The 20278-nt window shown below is 40.9% G+C and overlaps 1 protein-coding gene and 1 long non-coding RNA gene across 3 annotated transcripts in view; one reads left to right on the top strand and one right to left on the bottom strand.

Moving 5' to 3' along the window:
* Window positions 1–17978, top strand: part of ofcc1 (orofacial cleft 1 candidate 1) — an 82001-nt gene extending 64023 nt beyond the window's left edge. For both annotated transcript variants that reach the window (XM_044033854.1, XM_044033844.1), the window contains exons 22-24: window positions 9639–9839; window positions 14431–14569; window positions 14772–17978. In XM_044033854.1, the coding sequence (XP_043889789.1) occupies window positions 9639–9839; window positions 14431–14569; window positions 14772–14845 (414 nt within the window). In that variant the 3' untranslated portion in view covers window positions 14846–17978. The remainder of the gene's footprint in view (window positions 1–9638; window positions 9840–14430; window positions 14570–14771) is intronic.
* LOC122774521 overlaps window positions 14763–20278 on the bottom strand; it is a 159890-nt gene continuing 154374 nt past the window's right edge. The window contains exon 5 of the long non-coding RNA XR_006360996.1: window positions 14763–14824. This is a non-coding gene — a long non-coding RNA (uncharacterized LOC122774521). The remainder of the gene's footprint in view (window positions 14825–20278) is intronic.

Below are 20278 nucleotides of genomic sequence, written 5' to 3'. Positions count from 1 at the left end.
CTGTGTAAGTGTGAGTCTGTGTGTGTGTGAGAGAGAGAGAAAGCAGCATTTCATCAGTTGGCTTGGATACTTGTCACCTTCAGCCTCCAAGGCCCGATTAGATTTAAGTTAATCCTAAGTCAAATTTTGGATATCAAAGGCAGCGCTCAACTTTGGCATCTCTCTGCATCATCATCATAATACTATGCTTGGTCTCCAGAATTTTTAGCACTAAGCATGACATCTGCAAATGTGTTTTTCATGCACCGAGAGTGAAAGTGAGTGAGCTTTTGCCCACCACAAAAGGATCACATGAACTGAAGTGATGTGATTGGTTTGGCTTTTGATAATACAAAGGTGTAGGACTCGTACAAGTCAGGGTTTTTTTTCAACTGCCCCTGGTTACAAGGTACTTATTTGTCAGACAAAATAAATTCATAGAGACACATGTGTTTTAATGCCAGTGGATGCACATGCTTTAATTGTGTTAGTCCTTCACTAGTTTGAATATAGCTTATGTGTGTAGTGTTACAGGTTTGAGGCTACATATTTACAGGTGTAGTCATTAATTTAATGTGTTCAATGTTTTAATCACCCGTGTATATGATGCCTTGACTCTCACTTAACAGGCAACATCAGACACATTAAAAAAAAATATGGATTGGACTTGTTTTCCCTTGTCAAATGAAGCTGCAGGTAAACTTCAATATGCTTCAGAACAAACCTGGAAAAGTGATCTCCTTGGGGCCCCGAGTGAGTCAGACTTTGCTTAGAAGTAAAATATGGGTTGCAATCCGAGTTGTTTACTCTATAGGCTGGGAGTAGGCTTTATTTTCTGCAAAGGAGATTAGTTACAGTGAATTATGCATATCTTATTTTCTGGATTATGTTAGGCACTCAGAGATACTATCACAGGATAATCTCTTTTAAAATTGTTCTGTTCATTCTGACTGTAAATATAGTCATTGTTGCTTGTTTATCTTTTCTTGACGTTCATTTTGGTCTGTGCTACTTTTGGTTAAAGAGTTTTATGACATTTTAATGGCAATTATACAAGTTTGAGATATTTATAGAGCTTGATCTTTGCTTTATATGCACGATAATAAGGGCAGGGTGGAGGGGGAAATATTATAGCGTGCTTTGTTTTGTCAGTATGCAGTGCATACAGTATGTTTGTGCTCATGCATGCAAATGTGAATTGGTTGCTTGTCTTGTCCAGCGGTGCATTAACCAGACACAGACCTTTGTTTCAGCCAAATCGGGCTCAACACAAACAGTGTGCATCCATGCCATTTTCAAGCTGCTCCAATTATATATACATGCCGACCGAACACATATTGGCCAAATTTACAATAATAGCATATCTATTTCCATTCTAATGGCTGACATTGCTTGGCTTATCCATGCATGTATATCTCAGTCCTTTATGCTTTGTGGTTTGGTCCTTTTCCGGCCATGTGCAATGTGCTGTGGCCTGCCTTGACTTTTGTGTGTGTGTGTGTGTGTGTGTGTGTGTGTTTCATGAAACCAGTGATTGGCTATTACTGGCTCTGTGCTGTGTGTCTATACTACAGTGTGACCCAGGATGTATGAAATCCATGCATCTGCACATCAGTGTACATGCCCATTCATTCAAACTGGTATGTGATTGAGTGATCCAAGTGCATATGTGATGGGTCATGTGTCTATGAGCTTGAGTTGGCAAATGTGTTTGTGTGCCTGCATAAATTCTGCATCTGTGGTATGGAGCCCAAAGCTCAACAAACAGGCCTTGAACCCTGGCCAGCTCCGATACACTGTGTGGTGGTGGTGGTGGTGGTGGTGGAGAGGAGGGATTGACCTTCTATAGCTTAGAGAGCCTCTGCACAGTACACACTCCACTCCTCCCTCCTCCCTCCTCCTCCTCATCTCCCCACAACCCTCCTCCTTCTCCCTGCTGCCTAGCCCCGAGTGCCTGCAGGCGGTGGAGATGCATGCATGCGTTGCCTCACTGTGTGAGGCTTTGTCTGTTTGTGAGCGTGGATGTATGTGTGTGTGTGTGTGTCGCATGTAGATGAGCGTTGCAGTGTGTGTGCATGTGTGCGTGCACGCGCATGTACGTGACAATCTTTGGACAAAAGAACTAACCATGTCGACCCTCTCACACAGTAATGTTTTTGTTTTTTTGCGCCCTTGCATGTCCACTAAATTTTAATATTGTGATTACCAATTGTTTTGAAATTACACCTTATATAATTACATAATGACAATGTGCCTCCAAAAGACACACAAAAAAAAATGAATAATGCTGTAAATGAAAGCAATGTTTAGTGGTCCGTTTAAGATACAGCTTCCATTCAGTGGCTGATAGAGTTATCATGAGGAAATATGAAATTTCAATGAGGCATGATGAATGAATATCATTGTCACTGTGTGGTATTCATGCGTAATTTGACCAAAATTATATTTTCTTGGTTCAAAAAGAGGGTTCTTTCACCGAGCTTTTATTAGTGTAAGGTGTTCAGTTCATTTTTTTTTTTTTATCAGCAATGTTTTAAACTGAACAAACTGCACTAAATTAAATGTAGTGAATCACACTATTTATCAGTAATATTTATTTTCCTTGTGTGTCTGTCATGTGTGGTGCTAAGAAGCCATTTCCACTTGCATTGTGTTACATATTATACCAGCTCTGAGAAACTTGTGCAGGTTTACAGAGATAAAGAAAAACAAAATCTTGATTTACTCAATAAAAATACTGACACCTAATTGACTCACAACAGAATGAGACCACAAATAACCCACAACACACTCTCTAATAAGTACTATCCTGTAAATATATTTAATATGATAAAATAATCCTGCAACAATTTCCTGAAATACAATACTAGTCTCTTTTTTTTATTTTCAGAGGAAACTTTGTATTAGGCACTGTTGTAAATCCACGCCTTATAATTGTTGGGAAAATCCTGGATTTGAGCGTCATTGCTCCTCTCACTTGTGACTAAGACCCTATTTTTAATCTCTGCTATGATTCACAGTATGTTACTTCTTCTTGAAATGCTTATTGAAAGACCAGGAAAGCCACACAAAAACAGTAATCATGTGATAACTATACATAAATAATGGGGTTGCTGAGCTCTTAACCTTATGTGCGGTGCATGTATAAGCAAGTTTAGTTGTGAATTGAACTTAACATCTTGGACCACAAACTAACTGCTGAGCTTGGAGACATCGGGCTGTGTTAACACTGATGAATTCATTTACATTCTCAAGTGCCTTTGAACTGTCATACATTCACCTATTCAGGGGCAATTTAATCCTTTCATAGGCCCTTGGGCTTGACTAAGCCTGTCAACCAGGAGCCGCACAACAACTGCACACAGTGATACTGCCGAGGCTCACCACAACAAAGTGCATTCACTTAATTTATACTTCATTACAACTTTGAGTGCAAACACCACCAACAACACCCAGCAGCTGCAGTGTAAGCTACATAGACTGGGTCAGGACATATTACTACGTTATTAGGCATCAAAATCCAGAATCCCTGATTAAAACTCCTACAACCTTTTGAATCATAAGATTTTACGAAGGGAACATCTTCCCCTGTATTTCATGGGAACTTTGGTGTCAGTCGTTCCTCCATTGCTTCATCAGAAGCTACAGCTTTGTGTATCTTTGGGTGTCAAACCGCCTTGATGTGGATGTTGCGGGATTTTGAAACATTACTGTGCAAATGTTTGAGGCCATCATTAGATTTGTTGTTCTATAACCATACAGTATAATTATTTCTCAATCACTTTACTGGAACACACCCAGGAAACATGTATGTCGTGTAAATAAACAACACTGGAGTGGAAGCCTCATTAATGTTACTGGTAAAACCTGTGTTTGTCCTCCTATATCACACCAGGTTTATTCAAGACATGCTTGAGCATTAAATACACATGTTGTATGTGGTAAACTCACTGACAGCTTGTTAATATAGGATCAACTTTGAGTCACATCATCTCAAGGCAAATAGGAACGATCACAGGATTTGACAAACGTGAAAACAACAAAAATGTGCTTGCCATCTTCAGGGCTCATCGTGCCAACATTAGCTCTCGCCACCCTCATAGTTATATGGTAGTTGTGCCACATGACTCGCGGGTGTTGTTCTGTGTTTTAAGCCTTTTTCACTTAACTGAACAATACGATTCAAAGCTGCACAATACAGTGGGTTTTCCATGTACACTCATTAATGAAAGGCATCAAGGACACAATTAGACCTAATCCGCCGCCATGACAAGTTGAGTAACTTCAGTGCATGTTTATGCAAGAAAATGCAGATCAATTATGGGAACACAGTTTATGGATTGGAATGAAAACTTAAATGTTGTATAATGTCTGTGTTTCACTGAGAGTGCCCACTTGCCCCCCCCCCAATGCTATCTCTGTTTGCACCCCAACAAAATTACATACAAACTATAGATAGTTCCTTCAAATATTTGGATTCCCTGACTCTTCAGAAAGTTGGCTAATAACCAGGTGACTTGGCAGCTTATCAGACATTTTTAAAGACGCTGTGCTTGGAAATAGTTATTTTACACTGGATGTTCTCCTCATTATTATAACGTGCTGATACCAGCCCATGACGCCAAGCCCATGCATAGTTATAATTTCTAAACCAACTCAAGCACTCGCAACATTCTAATTCCCATGCCCAGCTATATTTCACTCCCATGCTCCTAATCCTGTTTCCTACAGGTATCAGTAATAGTTGTTCTTCCCATCATGGGCTTTCTACTCATTGGAGCACAAACACCTTCCTCCATCATAGCATAAGATCTAGAGTACATCAAGCTCCATTCCCAATGTGGCCTTATGCCAGAACCAGCTGCAGCCCTGTTTCAATCTGAAATTCAAGCTCTCGTCCTTCTACTCCACATAGCTCCGGTCTCTCCCTTAGTCTCAGTCCCAACTATAGTCCCAGCCACAGCCGGGGCTTCCATGTGCGACTGACACATAAATAACCAAGCCTGTCCGCCACCCAGGCAAATTCAAATGCACCTGTCAAAGTGATGAAGCACCCGCCCGCAGGGAAGCATTGTTTACATTTTCACTCCACTCTTTGCAAAAGTGAGATTCTAATTATTTTCCCACTGTAAATTAAAGCCAAGTGGAACAGAATTACAAACCAAAAGGATCATAGTAGTGGCAGGAAGAAACCGTAGCCCTCCTATGTAGGAATTGTGGGAAAGAAAGCGAGAGAAAAACTATATGAGGTTTATGGGCAGACAGAGGGAAGGTCAGTAGTTTCCGTCTTTAAGATTTGAGATAGCAAGGGAGACAGAGTGGGCAGAAAACAGAGGCATATCATTCACAGTAACTTTGTAATGAGACGACTTGTGTTGTGCTCATTACAGAGAGGGTCTCGAGAACTTCAACCAACTGGAATATATCATGCCCTCACATTTCATACATAATAATGTGCCGCATTATTTTTCATACCAATGGTCATGGAACAGCAGAGAGAGCAAGGTAGAGAGACAAAGAGAGGGAGAAAGGAAAGATTTAATTAGTCCATGGGAACATGAAAATTGGGGGTAAAATTACACAGAGGAAAAGATACCAGGGGAAGAGAGGATGCATAAATTGTGATGGTGGTTATCTAGATTTGATCAATCATTTAAGGATCAGGGGGAATGACGGGCCTGTACGTACTGTACCCACGCCTAAGGCTCCTGCCCTGGACAGTCGCCAGCCAAGCTCAGCCTGCATGCGAGACCCACAGAGACTTTCCCTTCTCTCCTCTCCCCAGTCTCAGTCTCACACGGGCACACAGGAGCATACAGTATCAACTCTTATATCACATATAAATGCAAACAACTGTCTTCAAATGTTAACTATATGAAAACACACGTGTAACCACACTTTAGCTTCATATTAATTACTTATGGATACGTGACTCTGGAGCCTTGTTGTTGTGTTTATTAATCTGTGATGCACTGTGCCTTATGGCAGTATTTAAGAAAAAAATACAAAATTTGGAATACTTCTCGACTGCTATTCTAGACCATGCAATTGCAACATTTTCTGCAAGAAGTGAAGTTTGCCCACTGTTTTGGTTGTCGCCAGATATATGGAGGATGGGGTCACATTAGTTGGGTGGGGTCAAATCAAACTCAGCTGTTATCATCTGACAGGAAGATGAAAATGTTAGCCATTGATATTTGTGACAGTCAAGGACATGTGAGACAAAAATCTAAAATATAGTGTACCGCTCCCACACTTAGCTTTTAGTAGACCAGTGTGTCACTCAGTGGAAAATTACTATTTAATTCCCAGCAACTGTCTGCCCTCTTTTAAGCTGGAAGTTTAGATCTTAATTGAGGTATGAATATGGGTCAGTTTTCAAATATAACGCAAAAGGGTGGTTTTTTTTTTTAGAATGTAGTGCATTTATCCTTATTTCTGAGGCAGTGGTGCCTAATTTCTAACCGCAAACTATAATTTTGGTGACAGAAATCACAAATTCACACAGAATTTGCGCACTATGCTAGAATTCAGTTCCAAAACTGCATATCTTACAGTGACTCAAATAGCTGAATCAGGAACCACTGACAAGGGCTGATCTACTCTATTCAGAATTATGATTCAGATACATGCAGGCACTATGTCGCACAACAGCGATAAGCAGGTAGACCTAGCACATTCTGCTTTATGGAGAACTAATGTAGCATGGAGGAAGCAAAAAGCAACGGGTAGCACACACACACACACACACACACACACACACACACACACACTGGTAATGGATTTGTATAGTGATAGCTGATAACTAAAGCCTAGTTATCAGCATCAGACTGAATAAATTCAGATTGGTGCACCCCTACTGAGCACACCTGTTTAAAATGATAGACAGGTCAATCCCATTTTATTGCTAGTCACAGTGGATATTTTAAAAACAAAACCTTTCCACAGGCATCTGTATTAAGCACCGATTCTTTTCATTCTGCATTCATATGTGGTATGGTACGATTTGGTAAGTGTGAAATCGCATCTTCTCCCAGAGAGAGAGAGACAGACTATTTCTGTGAACCATGTCTGCAGCTGTGCCATCCCTACTTCCTGTGTCCATGGCCCTCCCCTCCCAATTTGCCATGTGCATTTGCAGTAATGTCTTCAAATCCTGAAATTTATATCCCTGCTGGAAAACATGGTTTGCCATTTATAGTTATCCACAAAAAGACATAAGGCCTGTCTCTCCTGATGTAAGTGAAGGGACTGATGCAGACTCTATCAGATTTCTAAATACAGACCCCAACAATAAATCCCAGCTTGATTGGGTTTGAATTGGGTTAGCTCAGTTGAATGCTATCTGCTTAACCCACAGCTGGCCTGTCTGCTCCATGCAGGCATTGAAGCTAAATCAGTCACTTAGTGCTATCGCATGGAACAATAGTGGAGTGGAGAGAGCACTCAAGCTAAGAGAAGCCAGGCTAGTACCATAACGTAACACAACAGACCAGAACAGAGCGGTGGAGAGCAGACGGGCCTCTAATGCTCTTTCCTCTCTGTGTCTCAGCGGTGATGCATCTCGAGAGCCATGGTGCATCACATGAAATGGCATCAACCAAAGTGAATGAACAAACACCTTTTCAGGCTTTTGTCTGGTCTTGTCAAGTAGATTTCACATGCTGAATAGCATAGGATGGTGGCGTAGTTCACATGAAAAACAAAAAACGTATATTTTTATGCAACTCAAATTTCATACTCATGCATAACACACAGAGGGCAAGTGTGCACAGGCTGATTCCATGCAGTTTCTGTGCGGGACTGGTGCCAGACCATAAACACACTTCCTTTTTGTGACTTTAAATGCTTACAATAAATAAATAAATAAAAACTGTACTATGAGGAAGTTGAGCACCTCAATATCTACCTTTTCTCTGCCCACTCCTGCTTGCGTTTTCTCAAAGAAGAATAAATAATAATAAAAAAAGCAGCAGCAAATGAAAATACACACACCCTATCCAAACAGTCTGATTGCGGCCTTGCCAAAGTGCTGATTACTAACGGAATTCAGGTGATCACTTTCCCCTATAGCATGGACCAAAGCCACGCTAGAGGCACGCCACAGTTGAGGCGATTTTCACTAATGAGCGGCTGAATTAGCATTAAGGAGATGACGCCCCCCCTCTTCCCCCTCTTACACACATGCACACAGACACATAGATACACACAGACACACACGCAGGTTCTCAGCTAATCTTTTCTCCCCCTTTTTGCACTTGTGACTTTTTGACATTTGGACTACGAGGTCTTTCCTGCTAATGGGGGGGTTGCCTAGTTTGCAGTGCATGCGACGTCTCTAATTACATGCGCGATAATGGCTACCACTGTTTTCACACCGAAGTGCCTAGAGTTGTGTTTGGCTAACTGTTTATACATGTGAGGTGACATCCACGGTCTACACCACTAAATTAAACTTCTCCTTCAGCTTGACCCTGCCACTCATGGCCTCCTGAATGAGTCTGCCTTTTCCTTTTCCTGTGTTTTTAGACAGGAATCATAATTGCTCAGCCAATTAGAGGGTCACCTTGAGTTTTACAAACTGCTTGAAAAAGGGTCTCAAACTCAGAGTGTGTGTGTGTGTGTGTGTGTGTGTGAGAGCAAGCCTTTTGTTAGTTCAAACTAACTAACTATATGGCCTATATGTTCCTCCATAGAATATGCATGCACACATCTAATGTCAGAAATCTATTTAAAAAGTTGCATCTACAGTGAAAGCACACACACACACACACACTAGAGTCATGGATGCTCCCATGTGGGCACAGTGTGCAGCTTCATCATTGTTTCTGAAAGTCAAAAAATGAAAGTAAAATTAAAGAGGTTATAGATGTGACAGTGTGTATGAGGACTTGCAGCTAATTATCACATCCTAAAACAAGCAAGTTGGACCTACATTTTGCCAAGCAGCCTGCAAAACGAATTTGGTTTATTAATTTAGAGCAAACCAGTTCTGTCGTCGTATTATTATATTTTCCTCTCTGTGTACCGCTTCCTAATGCATTTGATTATTCAACATTCAAGTCTCTGCCAGCAGACAGTGTCAGAGCGGGAGAGAGAGCGCTTCCATGATCTTCATACATGAATGACTTCAAGTTACATGACCTATATAACATGTTATATGGTCCACTTGCTACCTGTGTCTCATCATAACAGAGAAGGGCAGCACATTGCAGGTGTGTAAGCCCCCAGTGCATGCGCACACACACACACACACACACACACACACTCGTGAACAAAGCCTACCAGGATTATACATGTGTATGCATGATCACCAAAACAACCTGTCTTTATCTGCCACAGATCAGGCCCCACAGGACTCAGGCGCTGCCAGTAACTAGTGTGCTGTTGTACTGCACACCAGTGGTGCTTATCTGGTATAGCTGCTGTTGTGTGTAATTAAAATGAACAGCATGGTCAAGTTCAGACACATTTTTTACAGTGATGCACCTGAGCCTTAATAAAATAAAAGTGACTGGCAAACTCTCAATTACAATTTACACTGTAGCCAAGGGTGAAAACAGTGTTTACATGGAATGTGAGTTATAGGTTTGATATAAATGAATGACAGACTTCTTGTTTTAATTCCTCTCACACATACTTGTGTATATTTATTTTAGGTGGCAGTCTGTGATGATATCTGGACAGCAGAAGATCCTTTTCCAAGCTCTGTCTCTTCCAGTGATGACCCATCAAGACAGGGTGCATCACTACCAGAGGGCGAGACCAACACGCATGTGGTAATATCTACCCTGTACCTGAGTGGGCTGAAACAGAGATACAGACACTTCCTCCGACAATCAAATGGAGCCATCACTGAGGTGTGATATTAACATAAATGAAATATTTTTATTTAATCTGAACAGTGAATGTTTGATGTATAAATTCTCTACAATGTAATAATGCAAACTAAAATAACCAACCATGAGAAAAATATTGGAAGAGTTTCAGGTAACCTACTGAGAAATAAATTTGTATTTAATTCAACATGTACATGTTACTTTTTACTACTATTTACAATCTTCTATTATTTAAATTGCAAATGACAGCCATCCACCTAATCTTTCTCTTCAGCTGGTAACAACCTCGACAAGTTTCATTCACTAATCCTGTTTGCCGTTGTGTTATAACTTATGATGAATGTATTTTACGAAGGCAAAGAATAAGAAAAAAAAAATTGCTGCTTCACTTTCCTCGATCATTTTGTCAGTCCCCCAAGAGCAACCTGGATCATCCCAACAAAATTAATATTTTGAAGTTTGAGAGGAGAAACAAACAATTAGCTCTGAGGCACTGTTGTGTTCTAATGGTTCTCCATCACAGTTTGAGTGATGGTGAGCGTATGTGAGTAAACACATAGCATGGCACATTCATTACTGTCTGTGCGCATGTGTGTGTGTGTGTGTGTGTGTGTGTGTGGCCTCCAGACCTGTGCATGGCTGAGAAGACATCTGGGGAGTTTTATATAGCCAAACAGAGCATGCACACACACACACAGGCTCTTCACCTCCTACAAAAGAAAACACACAGACACGCAAATGCCAGTGCCTACACATGTTTTATGATAATCTACACATACACGCTCAGTTTACCGAGAGAAAGTGAGTCACTTCCTGATATTTCTGCTGCTGCCAATTCACTTTTCTTTAATCTGTGAAGGGAGTATCATTGAGGCCACCTTAAGTGAAATATAGGTTTTACCCTATCCTTGGAAAACACACACACACACACATGCCTTCTCAGCGTAGCTCACTGTTGCTTTCTTTTCTCACACCCACTGTGTCCCTTGGGTGTTGCTGTCTGTCCCTTGCAACATAACAGGCAGGGGCCTCCAGTCGCAGAAGATGCCGATGGCATCCTCTTTCACTCGCTGGTAGTGGGGAGCGATAACACCGGTGCTCAGAGCCGCTGAGAGAGCACTACGCCAATCCCCTTCGCCTCACAGCAGAGACCCCCACTTTACATATTCAAAACTAATCCTCCCCTGAATATGTAGACTGGTTTTATGTATAGAGCAAGATCCAGGGATCACCAAAGGGCATCCCCAGTACTCGGAAGAACACTTGAGCTGATTTTATTAGTGTTTTATATAATTCTGGCAGCGGCATACACACTGCGACGGGGTGCTGTGTACAAACTGCCTTCAGATGTAAGGTGACAGGTCCTCAGAGAGAAAAAAGAAAAAAAAAAACATCCATGCAGGCCACTTATACAAAAATGAAATAGCTTAAAATATAATGTAGAATGTGCACTAATGCAAAGAAGTTCATCTCTGTTTCCCTCTCTGTTCTTATGACATTTTAAAAAAATGTTATGGTCTTTTCCAGTATAGGCTTATTACTTATACATATAATAGCACAGTTTATGGTGATGTGGTTACTCTGCTATGTTGTATCAAGTATTATGTAGCAGGAATTATGTGTGTGTAATAAAAACTAAAATAGTTGGTTTTACATGATGCACGGTATGTGTGTTATTATAAAAAGGCAGTTTTTATCATTAGCAGTAGCAGACCGACGTGTTCTTCCCTTTTCCGTCTTGAAATCTTAGTCATCTGTGAAAGAGCAGGTGGATGACTTGACTAAAAAAAAAAAAAAACCTGAATTTAATAACGTGACTTCATTCTCTAACCCGTTAAGTTAAAAGGGTAATCCTGCTACTTTAACAAGTTTGTTTCAATTTACTCAGAAAATATTGACAAATGGTTTATTTCCTTTAAAGCGCTCTGTTTTCACAGGCAGTGTCCTGGACACCAATGCCTCGAGGAGTTGCTCCTCCCTTAGTCTAACATGACCACAGCTCCAGGGGCCGACAGCTTTGCATAAAACCAACAAATTTACACGCAAAATTTGTCTAAACGAACACCTTAAAAAGCAAGTCCTGGAAGAAGTGCCCTGAGCTATAGACACTATTAGACACTGTTTGGAAGGAACAGAACAGCGAGGTGTGTCCTGTTTGATTTGCCGGAGAGTGAGACGCTGAGCAAGAGTCACGAGAAACTAAATACTGTATTTCTGTTGTTTAAACAGCTATTATTGAATTAGCTATGTTGACTGAAAGTTTTTTTGTGTGTGTGTGTGTTGTGTCGTTAGTATAAGGTAAGAGGAAGAAGTGAATTAGAATTTTGTGGGTATGTAGTAAAAAATATAATAATAACGAAGTCTTTATTGACTTGCATATTGAATTCGGTTTAAAGAAAGTTAATATTAATGAGCCATCATGTGCTCTCATTCAGCGTGGCGCCCGAGGCAGGCATCTGTAATATTGACCACATTGAAGGAATCTTCTGGCTGAATCGCAACAATACAAAAAGTTAAAACTACATTCCCATCAGTGTGCTCCAATAAAAGACATTACAGGTAGAGCGAGGTGCAGCTTTTCAAACACTCATTACCTATAAACAGATGTTCCACAGCTGCCAACTCGCAAAATGCACTGCTGACAACAACTGTTCAGGCCGAAATTACGCAGGAAAATGCATCCATATAACCTAGGACCTTCAGAGAGGGCCTCGTAACCGCTCTGTCTGGAGAAACAAGATGGCTGATGAAGAAATTAATGCAGGGAAAGTCATTATCTTCCCTCCTAAAACCACAGTGGGTTTATGTCCCCCTGTGTCGTTTTTCCTCCCGGGCTAGCATTTAAGTGTAGATGGACTTATGAAAAGATAGGACAAGCCAACTGTGCTCCTTTTGTCTCCTTCCCTCCATATGGAAGGCAGCAGCATATGCAAGAACTGGCTCAGCTTCTGTAAAACTTCCATTAAAGATGCACAACTAAGGCTCTGCCAGCTTGAATATTACCTCTCTCCACAAATTATTTATGGCTCGGAAAAAACGCTGATGATGAGCATCTCCAGCGACTTCTATAAATAAAAACACTTTTCTCTGCAATTTCAGCAGTGCTTTTTTTTTCTTCTTCCCCTCTCCCCCTTTTTTTGGGGATGTGCTTAACTGTTTGTAGAAACAAAAGACGTGCAGTTTATTCACGGAGCAAGTTCTTAGCTGTATTTCATTGAATAAATCTAGATCACTGTGAGTGGCTGTGTTGTATTCTGTATAATTGGGAGTGGACATTCCCTCTTATGGTTTGTGGATTTTTATCGAACTGACAAATACCGATAATGATTCCAAACTAATACAAATAAAGAGAAAAGTTGAGAAAGACAGTGAGGGGCTGCTCTTTGACATAATCTTGTCATCATGATACGCTCTCAAATATTCCACGCTTTGTCTCGGCTCGCCATGACTCTGCCTGTTGCACATGACTCTTTGCCGGACCAATATTGACCTAATTTACCATGCAGAGAATATGAAGAAGTTAACCTTTGGAGAAAACACCTTGCAGCAACATTAATTGACAAACCACATCAATTCTCCCTCCTACCCCTCTTTTGTAATTACTCTGCCGCACGTTTGATTGCCGTTGCGGAGCTGAGGACCCACGCTTCATTTGCCATGAGGTCATCGGCAGCCCTCAGAAATATGAATATGATCCAGGAAGTGAGTTCGCTGTATGCTGCGTGTGCGTGTGTGTGTGTGTGTGTGCTGTCTTTTTCTGCATGTGGCGTGTGTGTGTGGCTATGAGAGACATACAGAAAGAGACAGAGAGAAGGAGTGAGAGAGAGAGAGAGAGACACGGGGGGTGGTGGGTGTTGGGGGGTGTCCTTGGCTATGTAGTGTAGTATGTTTCATGAGCAGATTAATGCCTCCCTGGCAGCCATATCTGCTTAGTAGGAGGATGACTTCTCTAAAGTATACCGCGTGTAATTATATAGCCTGTTTGTACTAGTTTCAGACAAAGAAGCGCTCTGTGGCTCATCTTCTTTTTCCGTTTCTTCAAGTTTAACACCAGGATACATTTTTGTGACTTGATGCCACCATGAAGGAATTTTTGACTTCACTCATCATTAGTTTACCATATTTAAATGAATCTATCTTCTCCATATACATAAATATGTATATATATATATATATAGAGAGAGAGAGAGTATATTAATGGCATCACCAAATTCCTTGTAGATAATTCCACCACGGGTGGTACCTGTGAGATTTAGGTTGTATTTCCAATCATTGCACACACTCTAAGTAGGCCAATTCAGAGTTGTGAGTGCTGTTTCCCCTCTGGGACAGGAGGTAGTGAGTCTCCATCTCTGCTTCTGCTCCAAGTTCACTCATAGCACCAGGACAGAAGTAGAGAGCATGCATGACAACAACACTCACAAGCCTTGAGGAAAATATTATTTCCCTTGCCAGCGTCAGTCACTATCACCCAAGTTGAATGTGTACTTTGAGACGCTTACACATATGGCCCCAGACTCCTCTGAAACTGTTGCGTTTATCACTCACGTACTGAGTGTCCTATTCATGTTGCATCGCTGAGCATTGCTGACTGCATTGGGTTTTTCTGAAGGTGTTAGCTGACACAGAGGAGATGCACCCTGCTCTGAGGATGACTCAATACCAAGGTCGGAGCTCTGCCAATCAGAGGGAAGGGAAAGAAGGCGCAAGAGCTCCGCGCCAGCTACGGAAAAGGAAGAAACTATTTTGCCGTGAGTGTTAACCTGACCACCTTGATTGTGTTTGTTTACATGTAGCTCACCATTATTTGAGAGCACACAAAGATCAGTACGCACTTAAAACCTCCCCATCCCCTTATCTCACACTCATGTGACACCTTACCTGTACAAAGTTTTCCTACCTCCTGTTTGCTTAGCAGAATTTACAGTTTCATCAAGTGTTTCGTTCCCTCAGGGTCTCATCGCGTCGAGCCAGTAGGAGGAAGCGGGTGTGGCTCCAGCTTTGCACTGCAAGACATCAACCAATGACGTCAAAACAAAGACCGATATGGTTAAAACCTAAATTGATGCAAGTTCTGTCAACCGTCTGTTTGACTTAAGGACTCGGCGGTATTCTGTGAAGTAGCTGTTGCTTTCCTTGAATATTCTCTGTTTGTATTGTACTTTGTGAGAGCTTAACCGTTTAGTGGTTGAAAGAAAATGCTAAAAACAGTACAAAGGGTGGATGAAACATAACCAACCTGTCCTCCAACTGAAACGTAACTATGGGTCGTTTTTTTACAACCCCTTTGGGCGCTGGTTTTGAAAACGTATGTCTCCGTTTTCCAGTGCGGTAACCCGGTGCGGTATTTTTCAACTCAAATATGCACATGTGTGCAAAAAAGACAGGGTTAGGCAGTAAAAATTGATATAGGGAGTCGAACCGTCGTCATGTATACAACCACTAGGGGCGCTGGTTTTGAAAACGTAGACATAGGTCGTAATTCCTGCATACGACCTATCCGTACGTTTCATTGGAGGACAGTCTCAACATAACGGTTGACCCATTAGAAATGGAGTATACCAGATAGCTATAAAAGTGCATCTGTAATAAACATGTGAAGCGATCGTTGTAATTCACCACACAATGTTTGGTAACACTTGTAATAAAGGCAGGTGTTCAGCGCTGCCCCAACACAATGACAAATGCAGCTTCTAAAAGTCACTAATCAGAACACGAGTGATAAAATATCAATATTGGCCTCACATTAAGCAGGATAATATTCAGGCCAGCTTGATTTGTATTGAATATGTGTCAGCTAGCTGGTGCTCAGTGTAATGAAGTGGCACACAAATCAGGTCATAATGACCACCAACTTACACATATTGCTTAATTAAAGGTTGTGAGCTTATTAGCATGTGTCTCTGGCACAAGGCGTAAGGGAGATGGGGATCGGGACTGATGTCGTTCAGGGCCATGGCTGTAAAGGTTTTATAGATGGCTAACCTATCATACTAAAGCCGTAGCCCTCCTAAAATTGGATCTTAATAACCTGTCATTTTCATTGATGATGATTCTCCTTTATGGGCAGCCATTACTGATCAAGTTTCTGGGCCTCGTTGGACGGCGATAGTGGTCATTTGTGCTCGTCGTTATCATGAATACACCTTACTTTGGCCTTGAAGTTGCACCTCACCTCCATGACTAGCCCTGAAGTGTGGTGCACGGTGTATATGGACACACAGACACACACACACACACTTAAGTTTCTGATCTCTGATGAGGCCTCTTTACAGCCCTGAGCTCCTCCTAGAAAAGTAAAAGGAGTTTGTTGACATTTCTAGTCCATATATGACACGGAGGAAAACACAACATGTGTTGTCATAACGCGACTGAGAATTAATTACCCGTTTAACAGTATATGCTAATGCTCATCAAACAACGACATTTGGTCTGTTTTGGTGTATTTTCAGAATTGATCTCATGTTGCAATCTTCCCCTCTGTGACACTCTTTGACACTAGCCAGATCCTATAGAGCTAATGCGCCCCAATTAGAGATCATTCCATTAACAGTGACAGTGCTACACCCCCCAATTCAATCAGCCTTTTAATGAACACTAAGCAGAGACGCTGTCTCTCAGAGATGACAGGAGCCTCTTCTCTCTCTCTCCATTTGTTCTACCATACTGACTCCTTCATTTAACCCTAACACTTTGGCTTTCTTTTTGCTTACTCTTTCCTTTCTTTTCAGTAGCGGAAGAGACATGACATTGATCTGTAGAGCAACACAACTGATTTATACAGCTCTCCTATTTCTTTCAATATTTTGATGTATATATCTGTAGATTCGAGTGAATGGCTAATATTTCTTTTGCTTTTCCCTATTGTGCATCGCTACCTTTTTGATTCAACATCATCAAAACAATGCCCCGTGCAATATTTTTCAAATGGGGCAGAGGGAGCAGATGCAGAAGGGGCAAGGTATTTCAAAGGATCAAATATTTGATTGTTAATGACAAACACCACTTCGCCGCAATTTAAATTTCAAATTGATCCCTGCGAGCAAGTATTTCTGGGGGAGAGAAACATGCCCCAAGGTCTCTGCTCCACAATTTGCTGATTTAAGTTAAAAGAAAACCTTTTTTTTTGCAGAAGTATCATAAGGGAACTGCAGTGCCTGCATCTGCTTAGAGCCAACCCAACCTGGGGATGTTGCTGGAGAGTGAGAAAAGAAGAAAAAAATAAAACATAAAAAGAAAAAAAAAAGAATAACATTTTGTCTAATTCTATATTTATATAGCCCTCAGCTTGAGGTATTCACATAAAACAGTTTGTATTGAGAAGTGCTGCGGTGATCGTTATGCTACATGTTGAGATCGGCAACTCTTCGGGCACAGTTTGCATGAGCAGCTCAGACGGATTCATTTGAATTAAAGTTACCCCGTTAAATAAAATGGCTTCAAATTCACACCTGTGCCGCTTATTTTCTGTTCAAACCTTTTCTGGCTGTAGTTTTTTAATTTTATTTTAAAACCAATAGCATTTCTTTTGATGAAAAAGTTTATACATGCACTGTTTTTGCATACATGTCTGTTGCTCAGCTTCATTTATGGCACTGTTTTGTTTGATGTTGAAATGTAATTATGTCTTGCAGTGGCTGGAAGAGCCTGGTGTTCCGATGCTTTTTTGATGTGTACACCTGGAGCATTTTCTAAAGAAAAACTATCATCTTAAATATTAAATCTAAATGCTATTATGCTTTATGTCAGCCTATGTTGTGGTTTGAACTTCATAAAATGTGAAACTGTGTCTTGGGTATGTTAACAAATGTTAACAAAAGTTTGCTTCCACTTTAAAGATGATACCAAACCAGAAAGCACGTGTAATTAGTTCAGCAACACATCAATTGATTCTCTCCTCTGTGTGTAACCTGCAGCACCAGTGTTAGGGGTAGCGGCTTATATGTCACTGTGGCAGAACAATAATATGCAAAGCAGATATACATTCCAGACCTCTGTCAATTTTTCTGCCCAAGCTGTATTCTTGTCCACTGACCCCGAACAGGATTTCCTGGTGCTTAAGCCGTGAAAAACACACACGGTCGGGGTGTGTGATGTCAACATTATGCCATATTTCGGTGGCATCTGGACGGATCATGTGCCTCCCTGCGCACATATTTATTTATTTCCCCTCTTCCAGAGCAGTGTCAGTGAGGCAGATGTCCTGCTCACAGGGAAAAAAAAAGAATTTGTGATGAAAAGAGGGGAAGGTGGGGGGGTTGTGTGTGTGTGTGGGGTGGAAAAATATATGAATATGCAAATTTTGTCACAGTGTGGAACCTTGTAATGAGTGGGAAATGTTGTCGCCATCTTTCATTATGCAGAGGTCATTGTTTAATGCCAGTCATCTGGGCACAGCTTCCTCTATCTGCTGCCCCCACCCCCACCACCAGACCCACACACACACAGACACACAACCTCTCCTGTCATCTCACAGAAACTTGAAGCAAACTACAGCCTGGCATGAAGCAACACTGAGGTCACAGACGGATGCACACATGCAAACATTACCTTGTAGATTCACTTTGGTTCTTTTTTTATTTCCCTACACGTAGAGAATTAAGAAATAATTCTTGAATCTTTAAAGACACAATTAAATGTAGAATTATTTGTCTTTACACCAATTTCAGTATACACACCTCCTATACGTGTAATTACTCACCATTATGTTCATGTGTATAGCTGTATTTAAATATATATATATAATAGTGTCTGCACTATTTTTGAGGAAAACACCATTTGAGTGTATTAAACTGACTCATATGAATCCACCAGGTCGGACTTTGGATCTATCTTTATCCGAGTTTAAAGTTCAAAAGTAGCCACAGCTCATTGTTGTCGACGATTCCGGCTTCCATTTTGATCAGCCCCTTCATGTTTTGTAGTTTGCTGAGACAGCTTGCTGCTGTTCCGACTCCTCTCTAAACAGCTTTCCAGAAATTTCCGCTGGCGTCTGCCTGACATTGAGCTATGGGGCTAATCATTAGGTAAACCAGTCTCTCTCTCTCACACGCACTCTTCAAATAATCCTGGGTTTGAATGCTAAAAATGTAATGAACTTCACGGTTCATTGTGTCTGACATTGCTTAATTAATGGGTGCATTTAAAGTACATAGGGCCCCAGTAATTGATTTATATGCATGATTTGCACATACAGCTGTTGGTTCCTGTAGGAGACTCATCACTCAAACTGTGGCTGTGCAGATGATAAGCTGGCTAGGTATTATCAGGTTGCTCTGTGTGCCGATCTAAATTTACTACCAAGGATTATCGAGAGCAACTTATTTAACAACATGTTTTTGGTAGACAAACGTCTCGTCCACTCTGATAACACACTGATAAAATGGCAAAATATAGTTGGGGAACTTTATTTTCAGCAACTCCCGATAATGACTGTTGGACCAAGTTTCGTGACGCACAGTGCAATTAAATCTTCTCACACAAACACAAAGCTTCAGCTTGGCTCTCCCTCCCTCTCTCCCTCCCTCCCTCTCTCTCTCTCTCTCTATGTGGCTGCTTGCATGCTTGCTATTACTGCACCTGCCAGGACAGAGCTGGACACAGGCACTGCCAACAATAATATCAAGGAAACATGGATCCATGAGGAAAGGCTCACACGATGGCCATGTTGATGGTTTAAGCCAGACTTTGTAACATCTGTATAGACAAAAAAAAAAAAACATGCCCTACTTTATTTTGGTGGGGTGGAAAGGTATTAGGTGACCTAACTCGTGGCTTCGATGCTATTGCAAACATGAAATGTAAGCAATCAAAATGAATATTCATTCTATGACCACACACAGCTTCAGCTGGGAAATTACCATGATGTGCTTTGGCTGAACATCCCTATTCATGATGATTTTAATCACATATTTGGAACCTTTGCAGACTTATACAGCTGTTGAATGTATTTGATGATGTCTAATACTGAAACGGGCTCTACGGTATACTTTTAATTTATATCGTTAAAGCAGCAAGTTCACTGTAAAGCTGAAGATTACTTACTTTTTTTACACTTTATTTTTACTAACTCAGTTCCTTACTTTAATTGTTTTGTAATTGCTAAAATAACTATCCACAAAAACATAATTTTTTTATGCATCATTTTAGGAAAATAAATACTTTATCACACATCTTGACAATTTCAGTGTGGACCTAATTATTTTTTTTAAAGCCCCAGTTTTTTTCCCCAATGGTGAACTATCATTGCATTGTTAGCATTTAGCCTTCATTGACCTCGGCCTTTATGCTTAGTCCTCACATACACAGGGTGGTTATAATTATTGTTTTCTGTGGAGATGTGGAGGTCGCTGGCCCCTAACCATTATTTGGTTTTGGACAGATCCTCTGTGGAGCTCAGATCAATCTCTCACCTAGAGAACATTCTAGCATATTTCTACCACCAGCATATTGATTTTTCT

The sequence above is a fragment of the Solea senegalensis genome, linkage group LG1, assembly GCF_019176455.1.
Source record: "Solea senegalensis isolate Sse05_10M linkage group LG1, IFAPA_SoseM_1, whole genome shotgun sequence".
Lineage (NCBI taxonomy): Eukaryota > Metazoa > Chordata > Actinopteri > Pleuronectiformes > Soleidae > Solea > Solea senegalensis.
Note: the sequence above shows the minus strand (reverse complement) of the source record. Positions and strands in the feature narration are given on the sequence as shown.